This window comes from Boleophthalmus pectinirostris, unplaced genomic scaffold, assembly GCF_026225935.1.
Source record: "Boleophthalmus pectinirostris isolate CB_2022bp ecotype Guang Dong unplaced genomic scaffold, ASM2622593v1 HiC_scaffold_17, whole genome shotgun sequence".
Lineage (NCBI taxonomy): Eukaryota > Metazoa > Chordata > Actinopteri > Gobiiformes > Gobiidae > Boleophthalmus > Boleophthalmus pectinirostris.
The window spans coordinates 15,395,267-15,419,419 of NW_026571115.1; the positions used below are offsets into that span (position 1 = coordinate 15,395,267).

The 24,153-nt window shown below is 36.8% G+C and overlaps 3 protein-coding genes across 8 annotated transcripts; 1 reads left to right on the top strand and 2 right to left on the bottom strand.

Moving 5' to 3' along the window:
- Positions 1-693: 693 nt before the first annotated feature.
- Positions 694-7,667, bottom strand: pla2g10 (phospholipase A2 group X). 3 transcript variants are annotated; one of them, XM_055152655.1, is made up of 5 exons: positions 7,238-7,667; positions 6,911-6,986; positions 4,443-4,611; positions 2,439-2,545; positions 694-976 (listed from the first exon to the last, which is right to left on the bottom strand). In XM_055152655.1, coding segments are annotated over exons 2-5 (426 nt in total). In that variant the 5' UTR covers positions 6,912-6,986; positions 7,238-7,667; the 3' UTR covers positions 694-827. The 3 variants fall into 3 exon arrangements, with proteins under 3 accessions (XP_055008630.1, XP_055008631.1, XP_020791004.1); XM_055152656.1 differs by lacking the exon at positions 6,911-6,986; XM_020935345.2 differs by lacking the exons at positions 6,911-6,986; positions 7,238-7,667 and adding an exon at positions 5,485-5,625.
- Positions 6,988-21,809, top strand: zc3h7a (zinc finger CCCH-type containing 7A). 4 transcript variants are annotated; one of them, XM_020932078.2, is made up of 23 exons: positions 6,988-7,123; positions 8,198-8,300; positions 9,749-9,788; positions 10,604-10,804; positions 13,506-13,664; positions 14,025-14,105; positions 14,308-14,361; positions 14,431-14,470; positions 14,759-15,093; positions 16,071-16,323; positions 16,658-16,686; positions 17,044-17,188; positions 18,298-18,456; positions 18,610-18,815; positions 19,123-19,223; positions 19,309-19,490; positions 19,610-19,683; positions 19,765-19,901; positions 19,993-20,098; positions 20,165-20,273; positions 20,352-20,485; positions 20,570-20,733; positions 21,165-21,809. In XM_020932078.2, the coding sequence occupies exons 2-23, from the start codon at positions 8,233-8,235 to the stop codon at positions 21,352-21,354; spliced, it is 2,967 nt and encodes a 988-aa protein (XP_020787737.1). In that variant the 5' UTR covers positions 6,988-7,123; positions 8,198-8,232; the 3' UTR covers positions 21,355-21,809. The 4 variants fall into 4 exon arrangements, with proteins under 4 accessions (XP_020787737.1, XP_020787744.1, XP_055008628.1 ...); XM_020932085.2 differs by having other exon boundaries at positions 19,768-19,901; XM_055152653.1 differs by having other exon boundaries at positions 14,762-15,093.
- rmi2 (RecQ mediated genome instability 2) lies at positions 21,797-24,057 on the bottom strand. The gene is made up of 2 exons (XM_020934328.2): positions 23,622-24,057; positions 21,797-22,972 (listed from the first exon to the last, which is right to left on the bottom strand). The coding sequence occupies exons 1-2, from the start codon at positions 23,932-23,934 to the stop codon at positions 22,821-22,823; spliced, it is 465 nt and encodes a 154-aa protein (XP_020789987.2). The 5' UTR covers positions 23,935-24,057; the 3' UTR covers positions 21,797-22,820.
- Between the last annotated feature and the right edge of the window lie 96 nt (positions 24,058-24,153).

Sequence of the window (24,153 nt, forward strand, 5' to 3'; positions counted from 1 at the left end):
ACATTGCAGTGAGCGATATCTTAAATCAAGTGAACCAGCTGTCTCCACTGAGATGTTGTTATCTCTGAAATGTAGGTATACATATACATATCCATTTTGCATTTGCTCGATAATATGTGTTTTTACTGACCTAAAAACTAGTGTTCTTTCTGAGTGGGCTTGCCTGTCCACAGATCTGATGTGTAACTTGACTTAATGTTGCTATTCTTTTTTATGTTTGTTTTGTTCACCAGCAGATTTGGCTTGTTATTGCGAGTAGTGATCTGTGCAGGTAGCATTTTAGAGTGGTCCTACTGCTCCCTTTCAGAACAGGTTTTGAATGTCAGATGTACAGGTAGTGCTCTGTGTAACGATTATTATGTCCCTTCTTTGCCATGTAATACAATCTTGTCTTATCATTGTAGAGTGTAGACTATTATAGGTTTGCTTCCTTTTGCTTAAAACCACATTAATATCTACACACTTGCCCCTCCAGCTCTTTCCATTGTTTCAGTCTGGTGCCAGAGTGTGACCCCTTGTGGTCATAGGCAGTACTGCAGGTTTTCGATTTTGGCAGCCATATATTATACTTCAGACAGTCAAATTTCGTTTTGTTTTATTGATAATATAAGAAAGAAACCCATAGAATAACTTTTATAAGTAAATATTAGCAATGAAAAAATACAACTTACATACTAAACACTACAACTTAAATACAATTTCATTTTGAAAAATAAGGAATAAGTGTTATATAATGATAATACAACATATCATTAAAAAAGACATGAATTTATTGCTGTACATTGTACAAAGGCACAGATGGTATTCAGGTAGCTGGGTTTTTTGCATCAGTAAATACTACACATAGGCTGTTTTTGTCCACACATAAAGTCTGGCCACATGGCATATTTCTTGATGAACGGAGCTTTTCCTAAACATTTTGCAACCTCTCTGTCGCATTTGCACAGAATCTTTTCACATTTGTCCTTTGGGTCCTCTGCAAAAAAGACAAGGAAAAAATGAACACAGGCAACTGCATTTTTTGTTATTCAATGCCAGAATGTCAAGGTTAGGAGGTTTCAGGATTATTTGGCAAAATTTTAATCAGTAGCTGTGATTTTGCAGGTCACAATATAATGGTAAGGGCAAAAAATAAGAGTTGCAACCATTTCAGAAGCAAATATATGTTGAATAAAATGTTGATTTCATAGTTGTTTTGGTCATGGTATCACATTGTTTTTTTCTCCCAGTAATTGTAACACTAAAATTTGATATTGTAACATCCCTTGTCAAGAATCTGAAAACGTTTTCTAATAAAGTAAAGTTTGCAACAGAAAATGATTCACATGGTATAGATATGTTGCTGTAATCATTAGTGACACACCCTTGATGTGTGATTGGATGAATGCACAGAGGTCAGTGGACTTGTGTTAACTTTCCCAAGAACCTCCCATGGGCAGCTGTTTACAGTGTACATACTTAATGTGTACATTACATTCATTCATCCTTCTGGGGTTTCTGCAGAAATATCTTGGTGTAGTTAGAAAGCTTGATAAATATGTTACTTTCCAACACTAAAAAAACATTTCCAGATCTGTGGTGAGGATGTATGTATGTTTTTCAAGCAAATTTTCACATTAAAAACACCTGTGATTTAATAAATGAATGATGGATGTGTAATGCCATAATGTGGAACTTTCCAAGCCAAGCAAAAAACATCTTCATGGAGGTGGTGAATTCCTGAATAGGACAGTGACATAGTTACTTTAATAACCTGTAATTGGTAGAAATTTGAGATCGACTGATATGTTTTTTTCATGGCCAGTACAGATAATGATTGTTTAGAATACAGAGAAACCAACTTTGATTTTTTTCCCCAAATTATGCAATTTAAATTGACTACAAACTCACCCACAGCTCCTTTTTTTAAGAAAGCTGTGTTGTCATGTTTTAAACAATTATCTCTTTGCACTAAATTCTTAAGTAAAGCTTTGTGTGTACATTGCAAAAAGCAATATCTAGTTACCATAAGTTAAAATAACTTAAATTAAGAACATTTTACTTTATTTCAGTAAATTAAACTTGACAAGTAAAATTATCTGCTGATGAAATAATGGAATTGAGTACAAAAGTACTAAAAATGTTATTCCATTAATAGACCATTTTACTTGTCAAGTGAAATTTACTCAAATCATGATAAAACTTTCTTGATTCAAATAATCTTAATTTAGATAGATTTTAGTTTTTGCAGTGTATTTTTTAACAGATCGACCCAAAGAAAATATTAGCCTGTACTCGAGATTTCATTCTGACAGCTGATGTGATAACAAGTCTATCTGCCCTCTCTGTCTCTACTAGAATTTGGATATGTTTCAAGACTTAAGTATAAAAAAGTTAATGTTACAGAAAAAAAAAAAAAAAAAACTGAGTAAAGATAAAGTAAATGGCAGATAATTTACCACATTCAGCTTTCCTGTCCTCACAGCTCCAGTGATAGCCCCTTGTTTTGGTACCGCAGCCGTATGCTTCAGCCTCTCCATAACAGCAATCATGTTTGTGGCAACACCTAAATTCAGACATATGGGGAACACACAAGAATCCTATTATTTCACAGTGGCAGCGTGACCCTTTTTCCAGACGGGGTCAAGGAGGAGGATAGTCACATTGGGTTGCTCAAAATCACACCACAGCTATTTTAAAGGAGTTGGAGTCTCCGAGCAGCAGTTTTCATAACACATGGTTAGCACTTGGTTTTGGAAGGCTTTGGTGTCTGTTTTGTGGGCGAGAGAGGAAAAGAAAGAGATGGTAATTAGTAGAGAATCATAGGATGTTTTAAAATATCCCACTGAAGGTTGATTTTAGACTGCTGCAGGACTTTTTACGACCCAAAGAAAGTGTGTAAACAAGACTTAAAGGGAGGGGGAAATGGTGTAGATCGAAGGACTTACTATGAGAGAGTAAAATTACACGGTTTACTTCATAATGGATAGGTGGATCCTAGAAGTGCCAACTGCCTGTTTACATCCGCTACAGTGGTGAGACGTGATTCCCACCAAAACACTATGATATACCATTCGGACATCCACATGGTAAAGAGCAGAGCTATTCAAGCAAGTATTCATGCAAAAATATTGTAAGTTTTCAGTAAAGTAGGTTTGACCAGGATTAGGACTCGAACTAGTCCTTCTGCTACTACTAATACTACAAACTGCTATTGCTAACATCCTACTTATCCCCAGAATGTCAAAGATGCTATGCAAATACATTTCTAAATTTGAATTAGTTAAAGTTTAAACATATCATTTTGTTCTTGGTTTCCATAAAATAGTCGTTATTCAAAGCTCATTTACAAAATAGTGAAAGTACATGCTTTACTAGACTATAAAGGTGGGTCTTCAAATGCCAGTTCAATGTTTTTATTGCATTTACGGGGTGTGACTCCCCCTAAAATACAGTTTAATGATTCTGGCATGTTATTTGTGGCTAGAGAGAGGATGAAGTGGTCAAACTCTGTACAGTTATAAATAAGTTGTTACTGCAGTGTATGCAGGTGTTCTTTTACTCTTCAAAAGTGTTTGGTCTCACTCTGTGACATCATTAGGCAGTAATTCAGAAAGTGTTTTCTGTGTTTTAGCCCATACATCTTCTCCAGACTGGTTCTGATCATTTACATTCCCAAATCGTAAGATGCATGAAGTTCTGAACGGTAGCAGCTATCGTTTTAGCCTAATTTCACATTACCTCTCACTTGCAACCAGGATATTTTATAGAAATCAGGGTTGGATTAGTGTTATCCATATAGCCTATGTAGTTAAGATGAAAAAAGGACAGTACCAATGCTAAGGTGTTCAAATGTCGTTCTCTTCATGCCATGTCATAGTGAGTGACAGGTGGATCTAACCAATTACAATGAAGTGTGAATTCTTCAACGAAGACGGTGGCTGTAGTTACCCTTTTTAATGGGATATAAAGACACAACAGTGCAAATCGTGATAAAATCCAAATTATGATCTAGGCTCTGAACAATTGTCATATACTTTTTGACATATAATGCTATTGAATTTGCAAAATACCAACTCTAGTACAATATTTCATGCTACAAAATCATGCTTGCAAGATAAAAGTGCCTCAAGACTGTGCACACATGAGAAAAAAATAGTGCATATTTACATTTAGCTTAGACAATAAAAAGAGTTAACTTTGGAAAGGACACCTTTTGAAGAAGCAGCAACAGTGCAACAATTAAACCAAAAGTATAAAATAAAATGAAATAAATACAAAATTGTGAACTAAACCACACAATGTATTCATGTTATATCATGACAAAATCTCATCTTGACTCAGTCTCATGATTTATCTAATGGGTATTTTGACTTGTTCCATTCCTATAAACTGTGCTGACGTGAGAGTTTGTGTAAAACCACTGTGTTTTGTAATAATGGCACAAGTAATCAGTGCATTACCAGTCTGCTTCATCCCTAGGCCAGCCGTTCCCTCCTAGGCCACAGTAGCAGCCGTACATCATGTAGGACAAGGCTGACCTCCCAGTGCTGCATTTGATGGCCCCGGCCAGCTCCAGCAAACCACGCTTACTCCTGTGAGACCTCTGTGTCGTCATGGAGCCCACTGACACTGTAAAGCAACAACATCATAATATCTAACTGGGAACTTCAAGACGCTGTTTTTGTACCTGCTATAGTCCTAGATTAGACCTGATTTAATCTAAGGTTTAGTTCAAATTTGGTTATGCACTGATGTCTCCTGCAAAGTATTAATTTTCTTCTTTTTAAGGTCAAGATAAATGACCTGTACTTCGCCTTGCCAATGAATGTTTAACAGTCTGTTCTTGTTGGTTCTGGTAGGGCTTTCGTTTTCTTTGTAGATAGCTGATAAAAAAACATAAGCATACCATACATTCATACACTATAGCAGTATCAGCAGTGGAAGAACTAGTTACTACTGAACAAAATGTTCCTGGGTTAAGGTAGGTCTTAAGCATTAAATCGATGTATATTGTGTCCATTTTGTTTAAAATTAAAGGTAGGCTCTGATTTTGACAGTAACAAAAATGCTGAAGGAATTTAAATGTTATCAAACCAGATTTAAGTATTTGAGTCTTAGACGAAATGAAGCCATAGTCCCTTCAATTAAATGTGTATTAAAGTAAAAAAAAAAAAAAAAACACTTAATATTGTGTAGTGACAAAGTACTTTTGCTTTACGGCTGTCCACACCTTAAGAACACACATGGAAAAAGGTCTAGGTTCCGGTTTCCAATTTTTAAATTCGTGTTAAGAAATGTTTGCTCAAGATAAGGCAAACACAGCCAAGTCCCCTGTGTCTCCTGCTGCTATGGGAATTAAACCAAAAAGAAGGAAAACAACTGTATACAGTATTTTAGTGTTGACTTCTAATGCTGTATTTTATTAATTTAAGCTTGCTTCACGACTAAAAAGCATGAGCTATAATAATAAAAGTATCCACAAAATCAAATTAAGTTACTTACCAAATAATAACAACAATATCCCATTAAGTGAAGTCATGGCATGCAACAAGCTGTGCACCTGAATCAAACCTCTCTCCAAGAAAGTTAAACACGATGTGAGAGGAGCAAAGCAAGGAGAGCTTTTTTTAGATGCTCTCTCAATAAGCTCCTAAGACATCACTGATGGCTACTGCCCAATCCAGTGTTTGTAAACGGAAGCGCCCTCTAGCGGGGACAGACCCAAATACTTATATGCGAGTACAATTTATGTAAAGCATGCGCAATTGTAGGCCTATCTGGTTGACAAGCAATGTATAGACAACACTTTATTAATCCCTAGAGATTACTGTTATTCAAATGGTCTAAGAATAATAGACATTGTTTTGCCAAGTCTTCCTATAAAATTAAAGAAAACAGTTCACAGAGAAAATGTGGTTGACTGGCCAAAAAGCAGACAGTCATCTTATTATTTGTGTTATTCAGATTCAGGTTCAGAAAACTTTATTGATCCCATAAGGCTATTCATTAGCAGCATCTCAGAGCAGTTCTCACTTCTCACACACACAAACACAACAAACACGAAGTGTATCAGTCCGTTAGAATCCACCAGTGGAACTCAATAATAAACTCCAAATTACAGTTCAAAACATTCAGAAAACTGTACCCTTTACATTTAACAACTTTATAGCACAGGGCACAAAAGAATTAGAGAACCAGTTAATCTTTCGTATCGGAGCATAAAACCGACGCCCTGAAGGCATCAGGATAAAATCAGGAGCCAGAGGATGGAGGGGCTGAGCCAGGATACACTTGGCTTTGCTCAGCATTTGCTCCTCCCACAAAGAGTGCAGGTCCCTCAGTTTCACCCCTGTGATTTTCGAGCAGGTTTTAACAATGTTCTGAATGTTATGTTTTGTTTTGTTATGGACACTCTCAACTTTCTCTTGCTTAATTAATGTTGACCACAATAGCAACACTCTGAAGAAGGACTTGACCCTGAAACGTCACATTGTGTTGTCATTAAAATAAACATTTGGGAGCTCCAAAGAACCGCAGTACAGATCTGTTTTTTTTTCTTCTTTTTTTTTCCTTTTGCACAATAGCAACTGAAACATAAAATACAATTGTCTCTAGAGCAAAAGTGATTGCTATTATACATAGTCCGTTGGCGCCTCTTAGTGGCATTCTTTCGGCATTACACTACAAATTTGTCACCACCAACTTAGTAAATCTGCTGGTAATGCGCCTTCATAAGATTACCAAAATAATTAATAAAACATGAGTGTAATGTAAAACAATTAAATAAATAATACTGGACGCCTTTAGGCATCATTTGTATCCAGTAAAATAGCTTTCAAAACCCTACATAATTATTATATTATACATTTATTTTAAAAATAGTATGATGTTACGCTTAGTACATATTTTTTCTTAAAATAAAACATACTTTTTGACCGTGCTGGAGTTGCCGTGTCCACCCACAGTCAGCAGAGGGCAGAGTGCGGCAGTCAGCCATACGCCATCTCCCGGTAAATAGAAACAGAAGAAGACACAAAGGGCGGCCTTCATTTAGCAACTTATTTTAGCTTAAACGAAACAAACTATTCCCCTGCTTTTATTAAACCGAGACGCGGTTTGTTTGGGGGCAAGATCCATTCATGTGAGTACGATCAGGGGCGCTGTTGTCCCGGGTGAGATGGGTGTACAGTGCCAGGGTCCATACATCTCTATGCGCTATTGTTTGCGTTGGGGAACTACTTCAAGTTGTACATACCTCCGCTTTGTTGAGCTCACTCCACTTCCTAGAAACTTATTTGCGTCACGACATGAACAAGAACGTGTCCGCGTGTTGTCCCCGGATCAATACATATATTTATCATTCATTTTCATACACTTGTGTAAATTTACCGCCGCTATATTGCGCAAAGTGAGATGTAGCGCCATCGGCTAGCTCTCTCGGTGGTCCGCGGTTAACACACGTGTGCTAAATGTCCCGCTCCCATTATCGGACATGCCATATATTCTAATTTTCTCAAATTACAAGGCAAATATTCAGGATTTTTGTGAATTATAATGTAGAGTCTCAAGTTTACTAAGTATGGAAAGCACGTCCATGTACGTAAGTGTCAATACGGACGTAAGACAAGCTTTTTAGAGTGGTGTCATCTTGTTTCATGTGACATCAGTGCTACCGCCTAAAATAAGCTTTCCATATGAGCTGTAGGGGCTGTATTATGTGTCTGCCAATATTAAATGTGTCTATCTTTCCGTCTTTATATGATATTAACATTGACTTATTGACTTGCTGTAAAAGATCACATCGTTTCCGGGAAGGGACGTGCTAAAATACGTATTGTAGAACTGTAAAGAACTGGTTGAATACGGGCATCGTAGACTTGTTATAGATATCTAATAACCATATTATTTTTTTTGACTTACAAATACATGCTGTTTAATTTTGAATCACCTTTTGCTTTTCTATTGTCCAAAAGAAAGCAGAAGTCATCCATAGTACATTGCAAATTGTGGAGCTATACTTAGAATTTCCTCCAAACTTTGTGGTATTGTTTTTCATATTTTTCCAGTTGAATACTACAATATACTGTATACTCTAGGGGGGAAGACTTTTATGGTTACATTAAGAAGACCTTTTTGGTGTATGATGTGATGTGCGCCAGTATTGACCTTATATGTAAATCCGTGATGTTAATTTAAAGTATTATCATAATTACAGGTATTGACTGGAGTTTAACATTAAAGCACGTAAACATGTCCGGAGCATGTCAGGACAGAAGGAGCCGCTGGCAGGAGATTCAGAAAGGCCTTCAGTTTATTGAGTAAGTAACACAAACACATGTTGACCCTATTTGTTTATTTTGTCTGGTCAGTCTAAGCGAATGAACATGCATTTGAGCACACCAACTGAACCCATAGGCCCACAGGTACCCAGTATCAATTTCCAATTCAATCCAACTTTATTTGTATAGCACATTTTATAAACAACACAGTTTCCAAAGTACTGGTGCATAGCGATGTAAAATATTGCGATCGATACTGTAATGATGGTTAAAAAATAAATAAATAAAAACACTCTTTTTTAGACTATTGAATATGCTTTTTGACACCAAATCATTGTAATGTTATTGTGTTATTACCATGTGATCTCATAGAAGACCTATAAGACCCTCTATTTCAGAAATGATCCAAGCTTTTGCTATTCATGTGATTTTTTTTGTTGTTGTTGTTGTTTCTGTATCGATTAAAAAAAAAAAAAAAAAATCAAATATGTATCTAGTTTTGATACAAGTTTTGACACAGCCCTATCTTGTATGCACACTGGCAAATACACTGACAAACAATACAGTGTCAATGGGTACTCAGATGCAAGAGGCTAATCTGGTGTAGTGTCTTGCAAAATGACACAACACCTGTAGACTCGGGTCAAAAATGAACTGTTAACTTTTGCAATAGTGAAAAGTGTGCCCTGGCTTTGATACACTGCCACAACTGTGCTGTTTTAAACATGTATTTGTTTAAAGCCGGATTTCTTGTTTGAAGAAGGCCAGCCCAAATTCGTGATGCAACAATGATGTGATTGACTTACATCATGGTTTTTTTGTTGTTGATCTGCACAGTTGCCAGGATACCACAGCTGATTCAGTGTTAGGCCTTTATCCTGCATTCTTCCCGAACAGTTTATCACAAAGGCTGCTACATAATGCATTGTGCTGCTAGTGTACATAAAAGATCTATTACTCATCATTTCATAAAGAATGCCTGGATTGTGGTTTATACTTAAGTTGACATGGATTTATTGCCACCAAGCATACAAGACATTGAGTTTGGTTGATCACAGTTTGAATCTAGCTGAACTGATGTTTTCAAATCTTGATTTGAAAAGACGTAAATCAAGTCAAATCACAATAAGGAAAATCACAATTGAATTTTTCCCCTAAAGTTTTACTGTCCAGTTGCTCACGAAATTGGTTTTAATAGTGTATCAATGGGGAACAGAAAATGGCTAGAGAGAGCTCATTGTAATTGTTTGACCCCCTATTAACACTATTGCAGTGACCTTGAGAAGGAATTGCATTATAAATATTTAGCAGTGTAGTGCAGCATTTGCCAAGGTTATTTGCAGAGCTGTGCTTTAAACAGTTTTTCCTCTAGCAACTGTTGAGTATACTGACTGTATACCAAATATCTTTTATCCATGTCAAATGGAATCAACTATCGTATGTATTTTTCTATATTTATAATCATTATTTCCTCCTCTGTCTTGTAGATCAACTTTGCCGTTTCCTGGTAGCTCAGACCAGTATGAGGTAATGCAATGCTCATTTGAATTTTGTGGTTCACCTGATTTGTGTTGTGACTCTTTAAAAAATATTAAATGAAGGAGGTGTCACTTTCTCAGCAAAAAAGTGCATATGACAGGTTAAACTTCATTTATTAAATTCACTAAACAGTTGTTAACATAAATATATTTAAGATTGTAAAGGTTGTACCTAGTTTTCCCTAATTTGAATATTTTGGTGACGTTCATAATTTCACTTCCTGGACGGACACGGGCAGCAGATATTACATACACCGAGGTAATTCCATAACTTCCTTCTGCATTTTGTGTATTGATGACATAGATGGAGGGAATCCTTTTTAGAACTCATCTACCTCCAGTAAATGTAATGTAAATAAATGTAATCCTGTAATACGTTGAAAATTACAGGAAGTAGCGTTCCAAAACAATCACATCACACTAGGGAGAATTCTGTCCAAAAGTTAGGCACAATTTACACAAAAGAACATTTTCTCATGTTTGTTTTTGTCAGATAATTTATGTGTACATTAAAGGAGTTTTGTTAGGTAACGGTTATGGAATTACTTGGTGTGATTTCATAATTTCCAACGAGAAAATAAAATGCTAAAACCTAAAACAACTGGGAAAACGAGTGTGAAGGTTTCTGCAAAAATCTTTAATATAAAGAGCTTAACTGAGTTTTAATTAAATGAGTAGTCTAACCTGTCATAGGCACTTTAAGCTTAATAGTTTGTATTGTATTGTAATTTCTTTGCTTGATAGCGTGTTTCTGTCTTTGTATTTTTTTTATTCACTAAATAAATAAATAAACTTTCCTTCCAGATTTTTATCAAGGATCTTGTGTGGAACCTTTTTGGAGAAGGAAATGACGTGTACAAAGAAGGAGAATGGGCCAAAGCTATAGAGATGTACACCGAAGCACTGAGTGTGGCTGATTATGCCGATTCTGAAGATATATGTGTCTGCACTGGCCTCATCGAGAAGCTCTACGCAAACCGAGCTGCCGCTTACCTTAATATTACAGTGAGTAGGAAAGTTCACCTGGGCTGGGCAAATCAAATGTTAAAGGTTCTATATTACACAAAATGTATCCTTATGAGATTCAAGCCATGTTATAATACTGTTACCTCATCAAAAACATACCTAGTGTTTTGTTTCATTCACACATATTTGAGTAATCCTGTATTAGTTTGTCTACATCTCCAAAGCTCAAAATGCTCTGTTCCACCTTGTGATGTCATGAAATAGTAGTTTTCAAGTTAACAGCTACCTTTTACCTTTAGTTCAGTAGATTGGCAATTCCAGGTCTGTATCATAATGATTGTAGTGAAGGAGTTTAAGAACACAGCACCTCCTGTATTGAGTAAAGATCTCAGCCCAAATATGCAAGGTTTGTCTGTTAAACAAAAATTCAAGATATGCTTTTGATGAGGAAACAGTGTTGTAACAACATAGATCAGAAAATAGCGTAATATTAAATGAATAATAGAGCTCTTGTTTCAAATTGTTAATAAAATACTAGGGCTTTTTTAATCAAAAAGTCTACAGTCGTCAGTAAAATCATGTGGTCTGGAGCAGAGTTCACGCTTTGACTGAATAATTTGGATAATTTTCCATAGTAGTGGGAAAGCATTTATTTGTTGAAGTTGAAGTTAATTTTAGAAGTCTGCCTTGTCTTTGTTTACTTGAGCAAAAGAAAAACAAAAGAAACCATATCAAATTGAGAATGTGAGGAAGGTTGGGAATTTATTATTATTTTTTACATACCACCAAACACTAAAGTTCATTAATTTTTGGTTAGGCTATGTCTAGGAGTGGGAGATATTGACAAAATTCAAATTTCGTAATGATGTTTGGAGTTAAGCTAAATTAGCATAATAATTATAACAATAATTATGGAAATTAAAAAGACTGCAAAAACTTGATTTAAAAGTAAAAAGAACTAAAACTTGCTGAGTAAAAATTGGTGCTTTTGTGGTCCTATATTACGTAAATTGACTCTTGATCTTGTTACCTTCAAAAGCATACTTGGAGTTGTGTTTTGCTTTATTCACACTTGTTTGAATATTCCTTTATTATTAGTCTGTCTACATCTCTTCAAAATGACCTTTTTGATTTAAACATGAGTGAAAGAAACAAAACACAACTCCAGGTATGTTTTGACATAGATGAGAAAATGGCATAATATGGGTCCTTTTAATTTTACAGTTCATTCAATTTCTGTGCAATATTTTTAAACCTAGATATGTACGTTTTAGCACAGTTCTGAACATCGTCATTAAGCTCTATACCCTTAGTTCACCTATTAAGAGCTATATCAATGTATAAGATAGGTGTTATATTTCAAATATTTTATTCTCAATCTGCATCTAAACTCTAAAGTTGTATCAGATAAAACAATGTGGACTATTGTGTAAATGTGCATTGTAAAGTCCTGAACTCTTCGTGTGTCCATAAAATGGTTTATACATAGTCAGAGGATTTGTGTCATGGGGTGTGTCTGGCTTCTGTTTGAGTCTCTAATAAAAAGGGAAACTCTCCTTTGAATCTGGTTTGCGTAGGGCACATTCTCTGAACCTCACGTGTTTATCTAGCTCTTAAACAATATCTTGGTCTATTCTTTTGAGCAATTAGTGTGGTAGTCTTGTGATGATACTGAGATTTCAAACTCTATTTCGATAGTAAAGAATACACTCAGTACTTTATTATATCCACAAATTTCTTTAGAATAGATTTGATTTTCTACATAACATAATAGTACTTTCTTTTATATTCCCTTGTGGCCTTATCTGTGTAATCCCTCAGTCGTCCAGGTTGGTTCCATAGTGGTCCATGTGTGTATACTAGTCTATGTCCTCTTATACTTTGTTTCTTATGCGTTCTGAAACAGCTCAAGATCATTCTAAAGCTATTCAGGTTCATTTCTGTCCTGCGAATGAGACTTTTTTTTAGTGTTGATGAGTAGTGAAATGAGAATCTAGTTCTGATACCAAAACTAAAAATTATAGTAATGCATTGCATTGGTATGGCTCTTTACTTGCTAGCTTTCTAGCGAGTCATTTTAAGTGGCTTTGTGTATTGGGTCTAAATTAGTCCCCTCTCATTGCACTGTACTGGAGCATATATAATGACTATAAAGTTTAATTCTGTCTGAATGAATGCCAGAAAACATTTCCAATTATTCTTAAGCCATGCATATTATCACGCTAAATTTAAAGTAATCACAAGTGGTAATACCTGTTTTAAATTACTTTTGGTTTCAAAAGTAGGAATTTTACCTGCAAAGTTCTCGGCACTCTTAAGTAAACACAGTACAGAGCCATAGGTTACAATGTGACTTAGTGATCAAAGGAGCTTTTTAGCTGTGTGCTTCTTGCAGCAGTATAAGTGCCTTTTCAAGTGTATCATTGTTGAAAGTTGCATTGTGTAACTTTTTTGGTGGAGGGTCCATCAAATGCTTTTCTCCATGGAAATGTTATCCATCATTATGGAGACCAAACCAGACCAAGTTACAGGTTAGATCTGTGGAGTGGCAACCACTCTCCCAGTCAGAGTGCCTGTTTTTCAAGGTATTATTGAGCTACGAAGGCACCTGCAATTTAGTAAACATAAGGTAGAGAGAGCTGTTTTAATGTCATACTGTGAAACATTCCAAGGCAAGTCGACGGACCCACATCCCAAAAGTTACATAGTGCATCTTTAACTTTGTGTCTTTTTTAAACAGGGACTGTATGACGCTGCTCTTGTCGACTGTGAAAAAGCTCTGCAACTGAATGAGGGTAACTACAAAGCACTGTTCAGGAAAGCCAAGTGCTTAAAGGAGCTGGGCAGACACCAGGAGGCCTATGAGGCAGTCGCCAAATGTTCTCTTGTGGTGCCTCAGGTAAGACACAGATCTGGGGGCTTTTCAGAACTGATTCATGAGCAGAAAATCTCTTCACCTCTTGTTTTTATAAATGTGACAAACATAGATGCAAATTAAAGCATCAGAGTCTGCCTGCAGGCGCTGTTGTATACAGAGGGTGCTGGTTTTGCTCTGGTATTTTCTCTTACGTAATCAGGCATAAATGTAAACAGTATGAGAAGTACTGCACATGGATGTGTCTAATGGGGCATCATGGTTTTGGAAGTTTAAAAACAAATTGGTAAGGTGTTTGGAATGGTCTTTTGTCATAATATTGATTTGGTTGCATTTATTTAGATTTTAATGTCTCTGAAGTAAGATTTTTTTTTCCTCTTACAGGATCTCAGTGTCATTCAGTTGACTCAGGACCTCGCCAAAATTTTAGGATTGAAAATTCGAAAGGCTTATGTAAGGACAAAGGTTAGCACATTGAGCATGTTAGATTTATCAAATATGTAGCCGTTACTTACAAGGAAATTACTCTGTTTTTCAGTAGTTTTGTTTTGTAAACCAGTTGAACAGGTGTCAATTTAATGGCACGCTAAATTTAGCATGCAAAGCTAAAACATGCAAAGTTGTTTGTTTTCTGTCTGTGTTTGTAATGCAATATCTGTTTGAGCAGCCTGCCTTGAATGTTTTACGTGGATCTTCTTATCAAGATGCATCATCTGAAAAGGTGCGTTATTGAATAATTGGTGACATGCCACTGCCTGTGTTATTTGAAACTGACATTTTGTACTTACAGTTTTGCAATGGTTCGTCTTCAGTTGAAGATATAGAAATGGGTAAGTCCCAGTCTATCACATTTTAGTCTAAAACCTGCCACTTTAAATGACTCACATCCGCAACACATCATCTGTTTGCATATTTTTTTCCTCTGGCCTTCTTTTATGCATGCTTTTTTTAGTCATAATTTATCATTATAAATTTTTTATGTTGCATCATGATACATTGCTAGTTTTTTGAATATTTTTCACTGACAACTGCCATAAAGTGTATTTTGATTCTTTTAAATTGGTCAGCACAGTAGATTAATGTGTCTTCTTTCTCTACACCTCTATACGCTTTGACAGAAGTGCCTCAGTTAAATCCAGATAGTGTTTTGGTTCCAGTCCCAGCTTCAATCCAAGTCCCACTGCACTCACCCTTGATAGATGGAGTGTTGGAAGAGCGCCCCACCAGCACCAGTGTCTCATGTGGGACCCCCTCGGACTCTAAGCCCCCGGGCTTCGACTCTGTGCACCTGCCCGTGTCTGTGCCCTCCTCCTCCCCCCTCCCCACTTTTGTGAATGGTTGTAGGTCTAATAAACGTGGCTCATTACTTGAATCAAGCTCTGATTTTGACACGGACATTATTGGGGATGATTTGGATGACCTTTTAGACCAAGCAGGCCCTGATTCAGACATGGTGAGTACAGAAATAGATTGTGTTTTGTAAATATATTATCTACATGAATTGTAAATGAAAATGTAATTCTTTCAACTAGTCAAATGTTTTCAGCACTCATCCAATAATTTCTCATAAAAACTAATATGGCATAAATATCTGTTTGAAGGGAGGGGCTAACTACAGTGAAACTAATGCAGTAAGGCTCGTCAGAGTATAGTAATTGGTATTTTGCAGTGACATTATGCTGGGGGTGTACTGAATGACAGAGCATTCATTACCATGGTGACATAATGCACACATTAACAAGCAGTGCCTCATAAGTTTTTAGAAATCATAAAAAAATATCATGGATTTAATCAACACATTTTCTGGAGCCTGTGATCAAATATTAACGTTCATGGTCTCATTTTGGTGTTTGATATTCAGCAAAAAAATGGTGAACGTGACCAACTGAAACTGTTGGTCAATATTAGTTCGCTTGTAACTGTAATGTTATTTTAGGGGGACTTGTTTAACTGCACAGATCGACTCACCTGTTGTAATTCTAACTAAACTAAGTCAAATTACATTAAAATAAAGCTCAGATTAAAGTATAACAAAATCTCTGAAAGTGCATACCTACAGTTAGCGTCACACCCCCAGGGAATGTTGATGACATGAGCTGCAAAGTATCAATAGGAGTTAGATCACCCAAAGCAAAAACAATTATGCAAAAAAATATAAATGAGTAAGGTGAGTTCACACCTTAAGATAATTAAATGGCTTATACTAATAACATATACTTCTTTTTGTAAAGAACAAGGGTAGGGTGTGTTAGTTTCACTGTAGTTAGCCTCTCTATTCAGACAGATATAACCCTGTCAGAACTGAAGAAGCTACTTGGATGAGTGGTAAAACATATTCACTTTTGTCCAGTTGACAGAATTAAATTTTCTTTTTGCAATGAATCCTACCTGGACAACTGAGGGATTACAGATATTTTCTTTGTTTTTCAGGGTATACTGTCAGTAAAGGGGCCTCTTCCATTGCCAACCAGTATTTCATCAAGTAATTCAATATCAAGTCCATTCCTAATGCCATCTAACATTAACCCCTTTCTACCCACTAGTACTCAAACATGCACTGTCAATCTGCCCCCCTTGTATCATCAGTCATCAATATTTGGTTTGCCTACTTTGCCCACTTTTGAGACCTTAGCCCCTTCGTTGGACTCACTGGATACCCTCTCCATATCAGACTTTAAATCAGGTGAGGCAAATTAAGAGTTTAACTAATCCGCTTATATTATATCATGGTCCCACCAACTGAAAATGGGTCACTTTTTAATCTGACAACCTTTTATCTGTCTGTGGATGTTCAAAGCATTAGTTATTTCTGTCTTAGTTTAAGCTTGTCCCTCTTAACAGCAGTTAATAGGTTGCCGTGGTGATTTATTTATTTATGGTGACCTATTACTGTAACTGTTGATGATCTACCTGTGTAATGCGTTCCAATTCTCTGTGACCATGGTATAATAATGTATTAATAAATAAAATTTTGTTGTTGATTGATTTAATATTTTTTATTTTTCTTACAATTTCAGAATTTGCCCCTCGTCCATTTATTCCACAGGTAATTTCTATGTAATTTTTATTATTATGTGATAAGAGGTTCTTGAGTATTATATCCTGTGTTATTATTTGACCAGTATGTTTTTATGTATTGCTCTTTAGCATTGGTTGTTAATTTGTAATGTATGTGGAGTTTTTTGGGGGGGAGGTTAGTGTTATTTAATTAAGTCCTGATTTTGTGCTAGTTTAGTCCCATTTAAGTGTTAAGTGAAGTGAAAATGCTAACAAATAATTCCAGAGGTCGAAATACATAAAGGTAATTATCAAAAAGGCACTGAAGCACATTGGTTGTTTTAAATGTTCTATGTAAATCCTCTTGACCATGACCTTGATGACTCACTGGTGTTTTTCTTCACAGATGAATAATCATGATGCTCCCATGGGAATGCCACTGGGAATGCCAGAGGTGAAGGGGATCCCTGCTGCTGTAGATTTGGCCAAGAACCCTTTAGCAGAAACTCATGAATTTAGACAAGCATGTTCAGTTTGCTATGTTAAAACAGGCAAGTTTAATCATCTTAATTTTCTAATGATAATTTTAGTTGTTCATTAGTGATAAATGATTTCTATTGTGCTTTCAAGATTATTGTTATATTATTTTAAGTAGATTACAGTGACTTGACTCAAAAACTTTTGATTGGGGTGGCCACCTGTCCCTCTCTTTCTTGTTCCACAGCCCACATATGCAAAATTGGGACATAATACAAATAAGTGCCACGTGAAGCGTATTAGTGATATTTACATAGAAAACTGGAATACACAAATATTGCTTACAACATCACTACTTGGGTCCTGTCTTGAGAACTGTAATATGATGTGATTAAAGGATAATCACTGAAAATCTAATTTATACCCATTAGTCTTAATTCTATCATATCCATCCCACCATGTGCCACATTGCCTTACTTATTTTACTTTTACAGCTTTTCAAAGGTCCTATAGTACACAAATTGGATTCTTGTGATATTTAAGCCATGTTATAATGTAGTGTCCTCCTCACAACATACAGAGTTGTATTCTTAGTCTGTCTCCATCTCCAAAGCTCAAATTGCTCTCTTCCACCTTGTGATGTCATGTAGTGGTATGTTAGTTAACAGATACCTTTTACGTTTAGTTAAGTAGGGATGGGCAATTCTGAAATCTGGGCAGAAATCATCCAAATTATTTTATTGAAGGTGTATGGAGTTTAAAAACACAGTGGAGCACTTCCTATATTGCCACATGACATCACAAGATGGAACAGAGTGTATTTTGTTTAACAAAAGAATTCAGCCCAAATATGCAGGGTTTGTGTGTTAAACACATTGCAACATTATAACATACATCAGAAAATGGCATAATATGGGCACTTTATGATGGCCACCCTACTCTTGATAAAGAACTTTTAAAAACCAAAATTGCACAATATATACAGTATATTCTTTGTGGAATGTTGATTTCATTGCAGTATTGTTTGTGATCATTTTTCCATCACATGGCAGCTAACAATAATGAAAAGGCATACAGATCATTTTAAAAATCAGTTGGTCACAATTGATCTGATTGGTTGCTGCAGCCTCATTTAACAATGTGCACAATGGTATTTAACATGATGTTCTTTTTATATGTGCAGGTTCTGGTGTATTGGACTACACACTTCACACGGAAGAACATAAATGCAAAAAAGATGCTTTACTTGGCAGACTTAAGCATTCAACAGATAAAACGTGGAAGTTAATACGACCAAGACCTACAAAAACCCAATATGTCGGGCCCTATTACATTTGTAAAGGTACTTTCTCCAACATCACTGCTCCTACTTTGTTCTGTTATTAGTGAAGCGCCTCTTTTGGTCCCTGTTTGATAAATCCACCAGTCACATTTCATGCTTTTCCACGGTGTGAATGAAGAGCCAGCGTTTTAAATGTCATCTGTGTTGTTGCAGAGGTGGCGGTTGGACAGGATTGCTTGTACCCGGGCCATTGCACATTTGCATACTGTCAGGAAGAAATTGATGTTTGGACTCTGGAGCGAAAAGGCTTTATCTCCAGGGAGCTGCTCTTTGATCCTTTCGGGCCCCACTCCAACGTCAGGCTGACGGTCCCAAAAATCTTACAGGAGCATCACGGCATTTTTATGTTCCTTTGTGGAGTACGTATTTTTAAGTATGGCTTTTATCATTTCAAACAAGCTTTTATAATATAAAACACTATTGCTACTAACTGTTGCTGCGCACAAATAACCATGCAATCAGTATTATGAATATTGATTTAAGAATAATTTCATTTACTCATTTTGAGCAAATATTCATAAATTCCTTAAAATTCCTAAAAATATTTACCATTATTGCAGCACACATTAATTGTTGCATTGCAAAATGAATATTGCTGTAATTTTATAATACATCCTGTTTTTAAATGAAATTTGATTCAGTATTCAGTATTTTTTTTCTTTACAGGTATGTTTTGATCACAAACCAAGAATAATCAGCAAAACCAATAAAGATAATCCTTCTCTTTGCTCTCACCCGGTGACAAAACATGACTTTGAGTCCAACAAGTAAGTTACTTCAGTTACATTTTCAGAGAATTCATTAAACAAACAATGAACTGTTGAAAGCTGATGGTTGACTGACTGTGTGCAGGTGCCTGGTTCACATTTTGAAGGAGAACATGGTTCGTTATTCCAAGATCCGACCCCTAACTCCGTTGTGTCAGCTGGACCTGTGTCGTCATGAGGTGAGGTACGGCTGCAGCCGAGAGGACGAGTGCTTCTACGCTCACAGCCTCATCGAGCTCAAGGTGTGGATGATGCAGCACGAACTGGGTAAGAACAGGCAGGCCATGATGTTTGTGAAATATGTAAAATATGTATTATAAGATGTATTTTCTATATGAATAACCTTTGGCTGTGAGTTAAATAAAACATTCTCTTACTTGTGGCAGGTCTTACTCCTGAAAGTATTGTCCAAGAAGCAAAAAAGTTTTGGGCTGCGACAGCCTCATTGCAGGGAGCACAGGTAACAGTAACATCCTAATCAAACTGGTTCAACTGTAATTGTGAATTATTTGTTTATATTATTTATGTTTTTATGTCTTAGCAGCTTCCTAACACACAGCCCAGGTTTGGGCCTCCAAATCTAAAGATGATGTTTGTCTGTGGCCAGTGCTGGAGAAATGGTCAGTTAAGTGAAGCTGACAAAAACAAAAAGTATTGTTCTGCTAAAGCCAGGCATCCGTGAGTCCTCCAGTCATTTTGTTACAAAACCTTCTGTTAATACAAATCAATGTAATTTTACAGTATAGCCATATAACCTTTTACTTCTCAGGTGGGCCAAAGATAGAAGGGTGGTTCTAGTAAGTTCCAATGAAAGGAAAAAGTGGACAACTGTTCGTCCACTTCCAACCAAAAAGCCAATACCTGCCCAATTTGAGGTGTGTCTGAAGACCTTTATGTATGTAATTTTTTAATGGCTGCAATTAAACTATTGTTGTTTTCAGATTTGCATGCATGTAACTGCTGGTAAGAAATGCCAATACATTGGCAATTGCACTTTTGCTCATAGTGTAGAAGAGAGAGATCTATGGACCTATATGAAGGAAAACAACAGTGAGTTGTTTTTTTTGTTTGTTTTTTAAACGCAGGTTTTGTCTTTCACATCGTCACAAATACTGTGTGTTGTTGTAGTTGGAGACATGGAGCAGCTTTATGAGCAGTGGCTGCTGTCACAGAAACCCGGCTGGGGTGATGACTCCTCTAACAACTCTGTTCGGGAAAATGGCAAACAGATCCATATGCCAACAGACTATGCAGAAGAAGTTGTGAGTTTAAAACATTACCAGGCAAATGAGATCTAATTCTCTGCCACCTACCAATTCATTACTGACCATTATGTGTTCCTACAGGCTGGTAATCATTGCTGGCTTTGTGGTAAAAACTGCAACAGTGAGAAACAGTGGCAGCAGCACATCACTTCAGAAAAACACAAGGACCGAGTCTTTAACTCTGAGGATGATCAGAACTGCTGGCAGTATCGATTTCCCACAGGCACTTTTAGAGTTTGTGAAAGGTGAGCATGTATTATACTGAATAATCAACTACAAGTCTGCAATGGACAGCACAGTAACTTCTTTGAAAAAAATCACTGCATTTTGGAATGTCAAAATTCTTTGTTCATTTAACCAAAATTTTAAGCCTGCGGTAAATAGGCAACAATTAGTACATGGGCAACCACTGGGAATTCCAGGTGCCACATTGGGTTGCCAGTGGCAAGAACTGATGTTGTGACCTTAGGCAAGACACTTGGCTGCTACCTTACCATCAGTGAGAGTGGAGTGAATGAATAATGTACGAAACTGTGAAGTGACTTTGAACATCTGGGAAAGCACGATACTACATATAACTAATGCATTATTACTAAACAATAGATGTAAACTATATAGTGCAATCGTAGCATATTGAGTAATCCTTTGTCTAACAGTTTGAATTGTTTGTCCACAGGTTCCTCAAAGGCACGTGCACAGAGGACGAGTTGTGTAAACTGGCTCATGGGGAGCAGGAGCTGAGGGAGTGGAGGGAGCGCAGGGAATTCCTTTTGATGAAACTTGCCAAAGCTAAAAAAGATCATCTTATAGCACCGAATGACAATGATTTTGGAAAATACAGTTTTCTCCTAAGAGACATTAAATAATTAACTGCATTTATGTTCAAGTCAAAAGGAAAAAGTTGAAATGCTTGGATTCAAGTTAATACATCAGGCTATTCTTGAGGGCCACTAAAAGCTTCTGATTTTAAAGGGCCATCATGGAGCGGTCCTATGAATTGTTTGGTTTTCTCTGATCTGAGCTACAAGTGTGTTCATATGAAAACAACAAATAGACACTCAAACGGTGGTGAAAAAAGCATGTTAACACCAATCACAGTTGTGTTCAAATACTTAACAGATGACAAAATAATTATTTTATTTCTGAAGTTTATATGTTAACTTTATACCCTTACCTTTGAGAACAAATGTGTAAGGGGTAATTAAAAATGAGTTAATTTGACATTATTTTATTCCATAAGTATACATCATTTTCACTTTCCATTTTATCTAATAGTGTTACCATTGTGATGGGCACAAAAAATAAAACATTTTTTCAAAAATTGGTTTGAACCAGTTGTGTTCATTTAACTTAACTTCTTGTAACTATACGGACGGGACAACCAATTAAAAAGTATTCATTCACAGGGCATATAGCTTGAGCGGGGTCTGTGTTCTTGAGCAAGACACTTACCTGTGTACAAATCTGTGATCAAAGAACGGAATGTACCTGCATGCACAATTAGGCCTCATCATGATTTGTTATCATGTCAGTAACACATTTTGAAGGCTGATATATTAGTACATCTGCAACTTCTGCGAAGAAATGACACAGTAAATACAGAGCCCCAAAATATATTGTTCATATCATACTGAATCATAAGTGGATATAATATTTATCATGACAGGCCTATGCGCAATGGTACGTGCTTCTGTCAATTTATACCAGGGGATTTTATGAAAACATTTGTGATCATTTTATTAATACTTCTTGTAATAATCTTAATCATTTATACATTTAGATGGAAACGACTGCCAGTAAAACACATTTCGAAAATAAAATTCCTACTCACATAATTTTGCCTTTAGGCACAGTTTTAAGTCTTGAATTTAATGTGAAGTAGTATTGCAAGTATTGTCTTAGGGAATATCTATTTTTGCCCTTAAAATGTTTCCATACTTGTTTTATTGTAACACACGCACACACGAGTCTCGGAAGGATTGGGACACTTATTGACTGTACACTATTATATGTGTTATTTTGTTCATTTTTTTCTCATTTAGTTTCTGAAAGTTTGTCTTTCATGCATCACTACATTCAGTTTAATATAGAAAAGTTAACTACTAACACGTTTGACTGATGGCCTGTGTCAAGTCCATATATCCAATCTTGTGCTGTGGTCTTCATTTTTCAAGCATAATGACTCGCCCTATACCCAAGCACTTTCAACACTAACATCTCCACTCTGCCATTTGGTCCATTGAGGTAGGTTTTTGCATCAATCACGCTGGCACTGCTTCGCCCCCTAGCTGTGACGGGACCCCATCATCGGCGTTTGCGAGCGGCTCTGAATTCAAGCCATCACCCGCTGCAAGTCCTCCACCTCCAGCTTCCACATCCGCCGGTGAAGCGCTGCCTGCTCCGAGAGGTCGGCCATTTTTACGGCACGGATGACTGGCTCCGGGGAGGCCGCCTGGATCACACCCATCACCATGACATATTTGCCTGTAAAGACACCGAGCATGAGGCTGGTGGAGTGTGGTGGCAGTGGAGGCACAGCAGTAATATCAGCTATTCAAGGTTTAATAGATGGAGATTAGATGTTAGGAAATTGGTATTTGATTGGAGGCAGGGCATTTTGTCAATACACTTCACAGCAATTAACTTCAGGCTGTGTGGTACTTTGGTTTTGAGAATTGTATTGGAAAATCTTTTTATGGAAGTTATAATACACATATTAGACAAAACTAAGTAGTGTTGGCTCATAACTTTGTAAAAAGCTATAAGTAAGTAATTAATTTAAAGCAAAAGAGTTGAGAAGAAGTTAAAAAGAGTGTTAGTTTATAGTAGTTTTAAAAGTTTGGTGTTAATGCTTTTCTGGTGCGGTCTCTATAGAGTAACTGCTTTGCCAGTAATGTTCCACAGTATGGCATTGAGTTTATTTATGTTCATGGAGACAACCAGGTAGTCACTAGGCCTGGTTACAGTTCAGATCGGTGGAGAGGCAAGCTGACTCACAGGAAGAATGCATGATTTAGTTTGGAGCAATAAAGCAATAACATCTCTATGGAGACAAACATCTATGAAGACACACTGGATTCCACCCAGAAAAGTTACAGAATGCGCCTTTAATTTCCTTTACTACATTATTCACCTTGTATCAAACATGGCTTTCCTTTGGGGATGCTGTTGACCCCCTGCACTGTAAACGTCCCGGTCTCATCCATCAGCAGCACCGTGTTTCGTTCCAGCTGCACCTCCAGGACCGTCCCCTGCATCCACACCAGGGAGACCAGGAGGCTGCGGCCCGGGCCCACCCTGATGTGCACCCCTTCCCCGCTGTCCGTGTGCCCCATGGTGTGCCCCATGGTGTGCCCCCTGCCGCCCGCCGCTCTCAGCTGACCCGACAGCACCTTCACCGGGGGAGGGCGCTTCTTATCCACTAAGCTTTTCTCCGCTTTGTACATCTGCAACTCACTACACGAACACGAAGCTAAAATAATAGTTGTTTTAAAAGTTGATCAATAGTTCCGATCTGTAAATACATTAACATCGTCTTCTGGCAAATTCTTGACACGAGTTCCCGCCAACAACTCATAAACAGGAAGTTGCGTTTGTCTCCCCTAAACCTGCACTTCCGTTTTAAACTTTTCATAATAAAACCAATAATTAAATAAAAGCATATG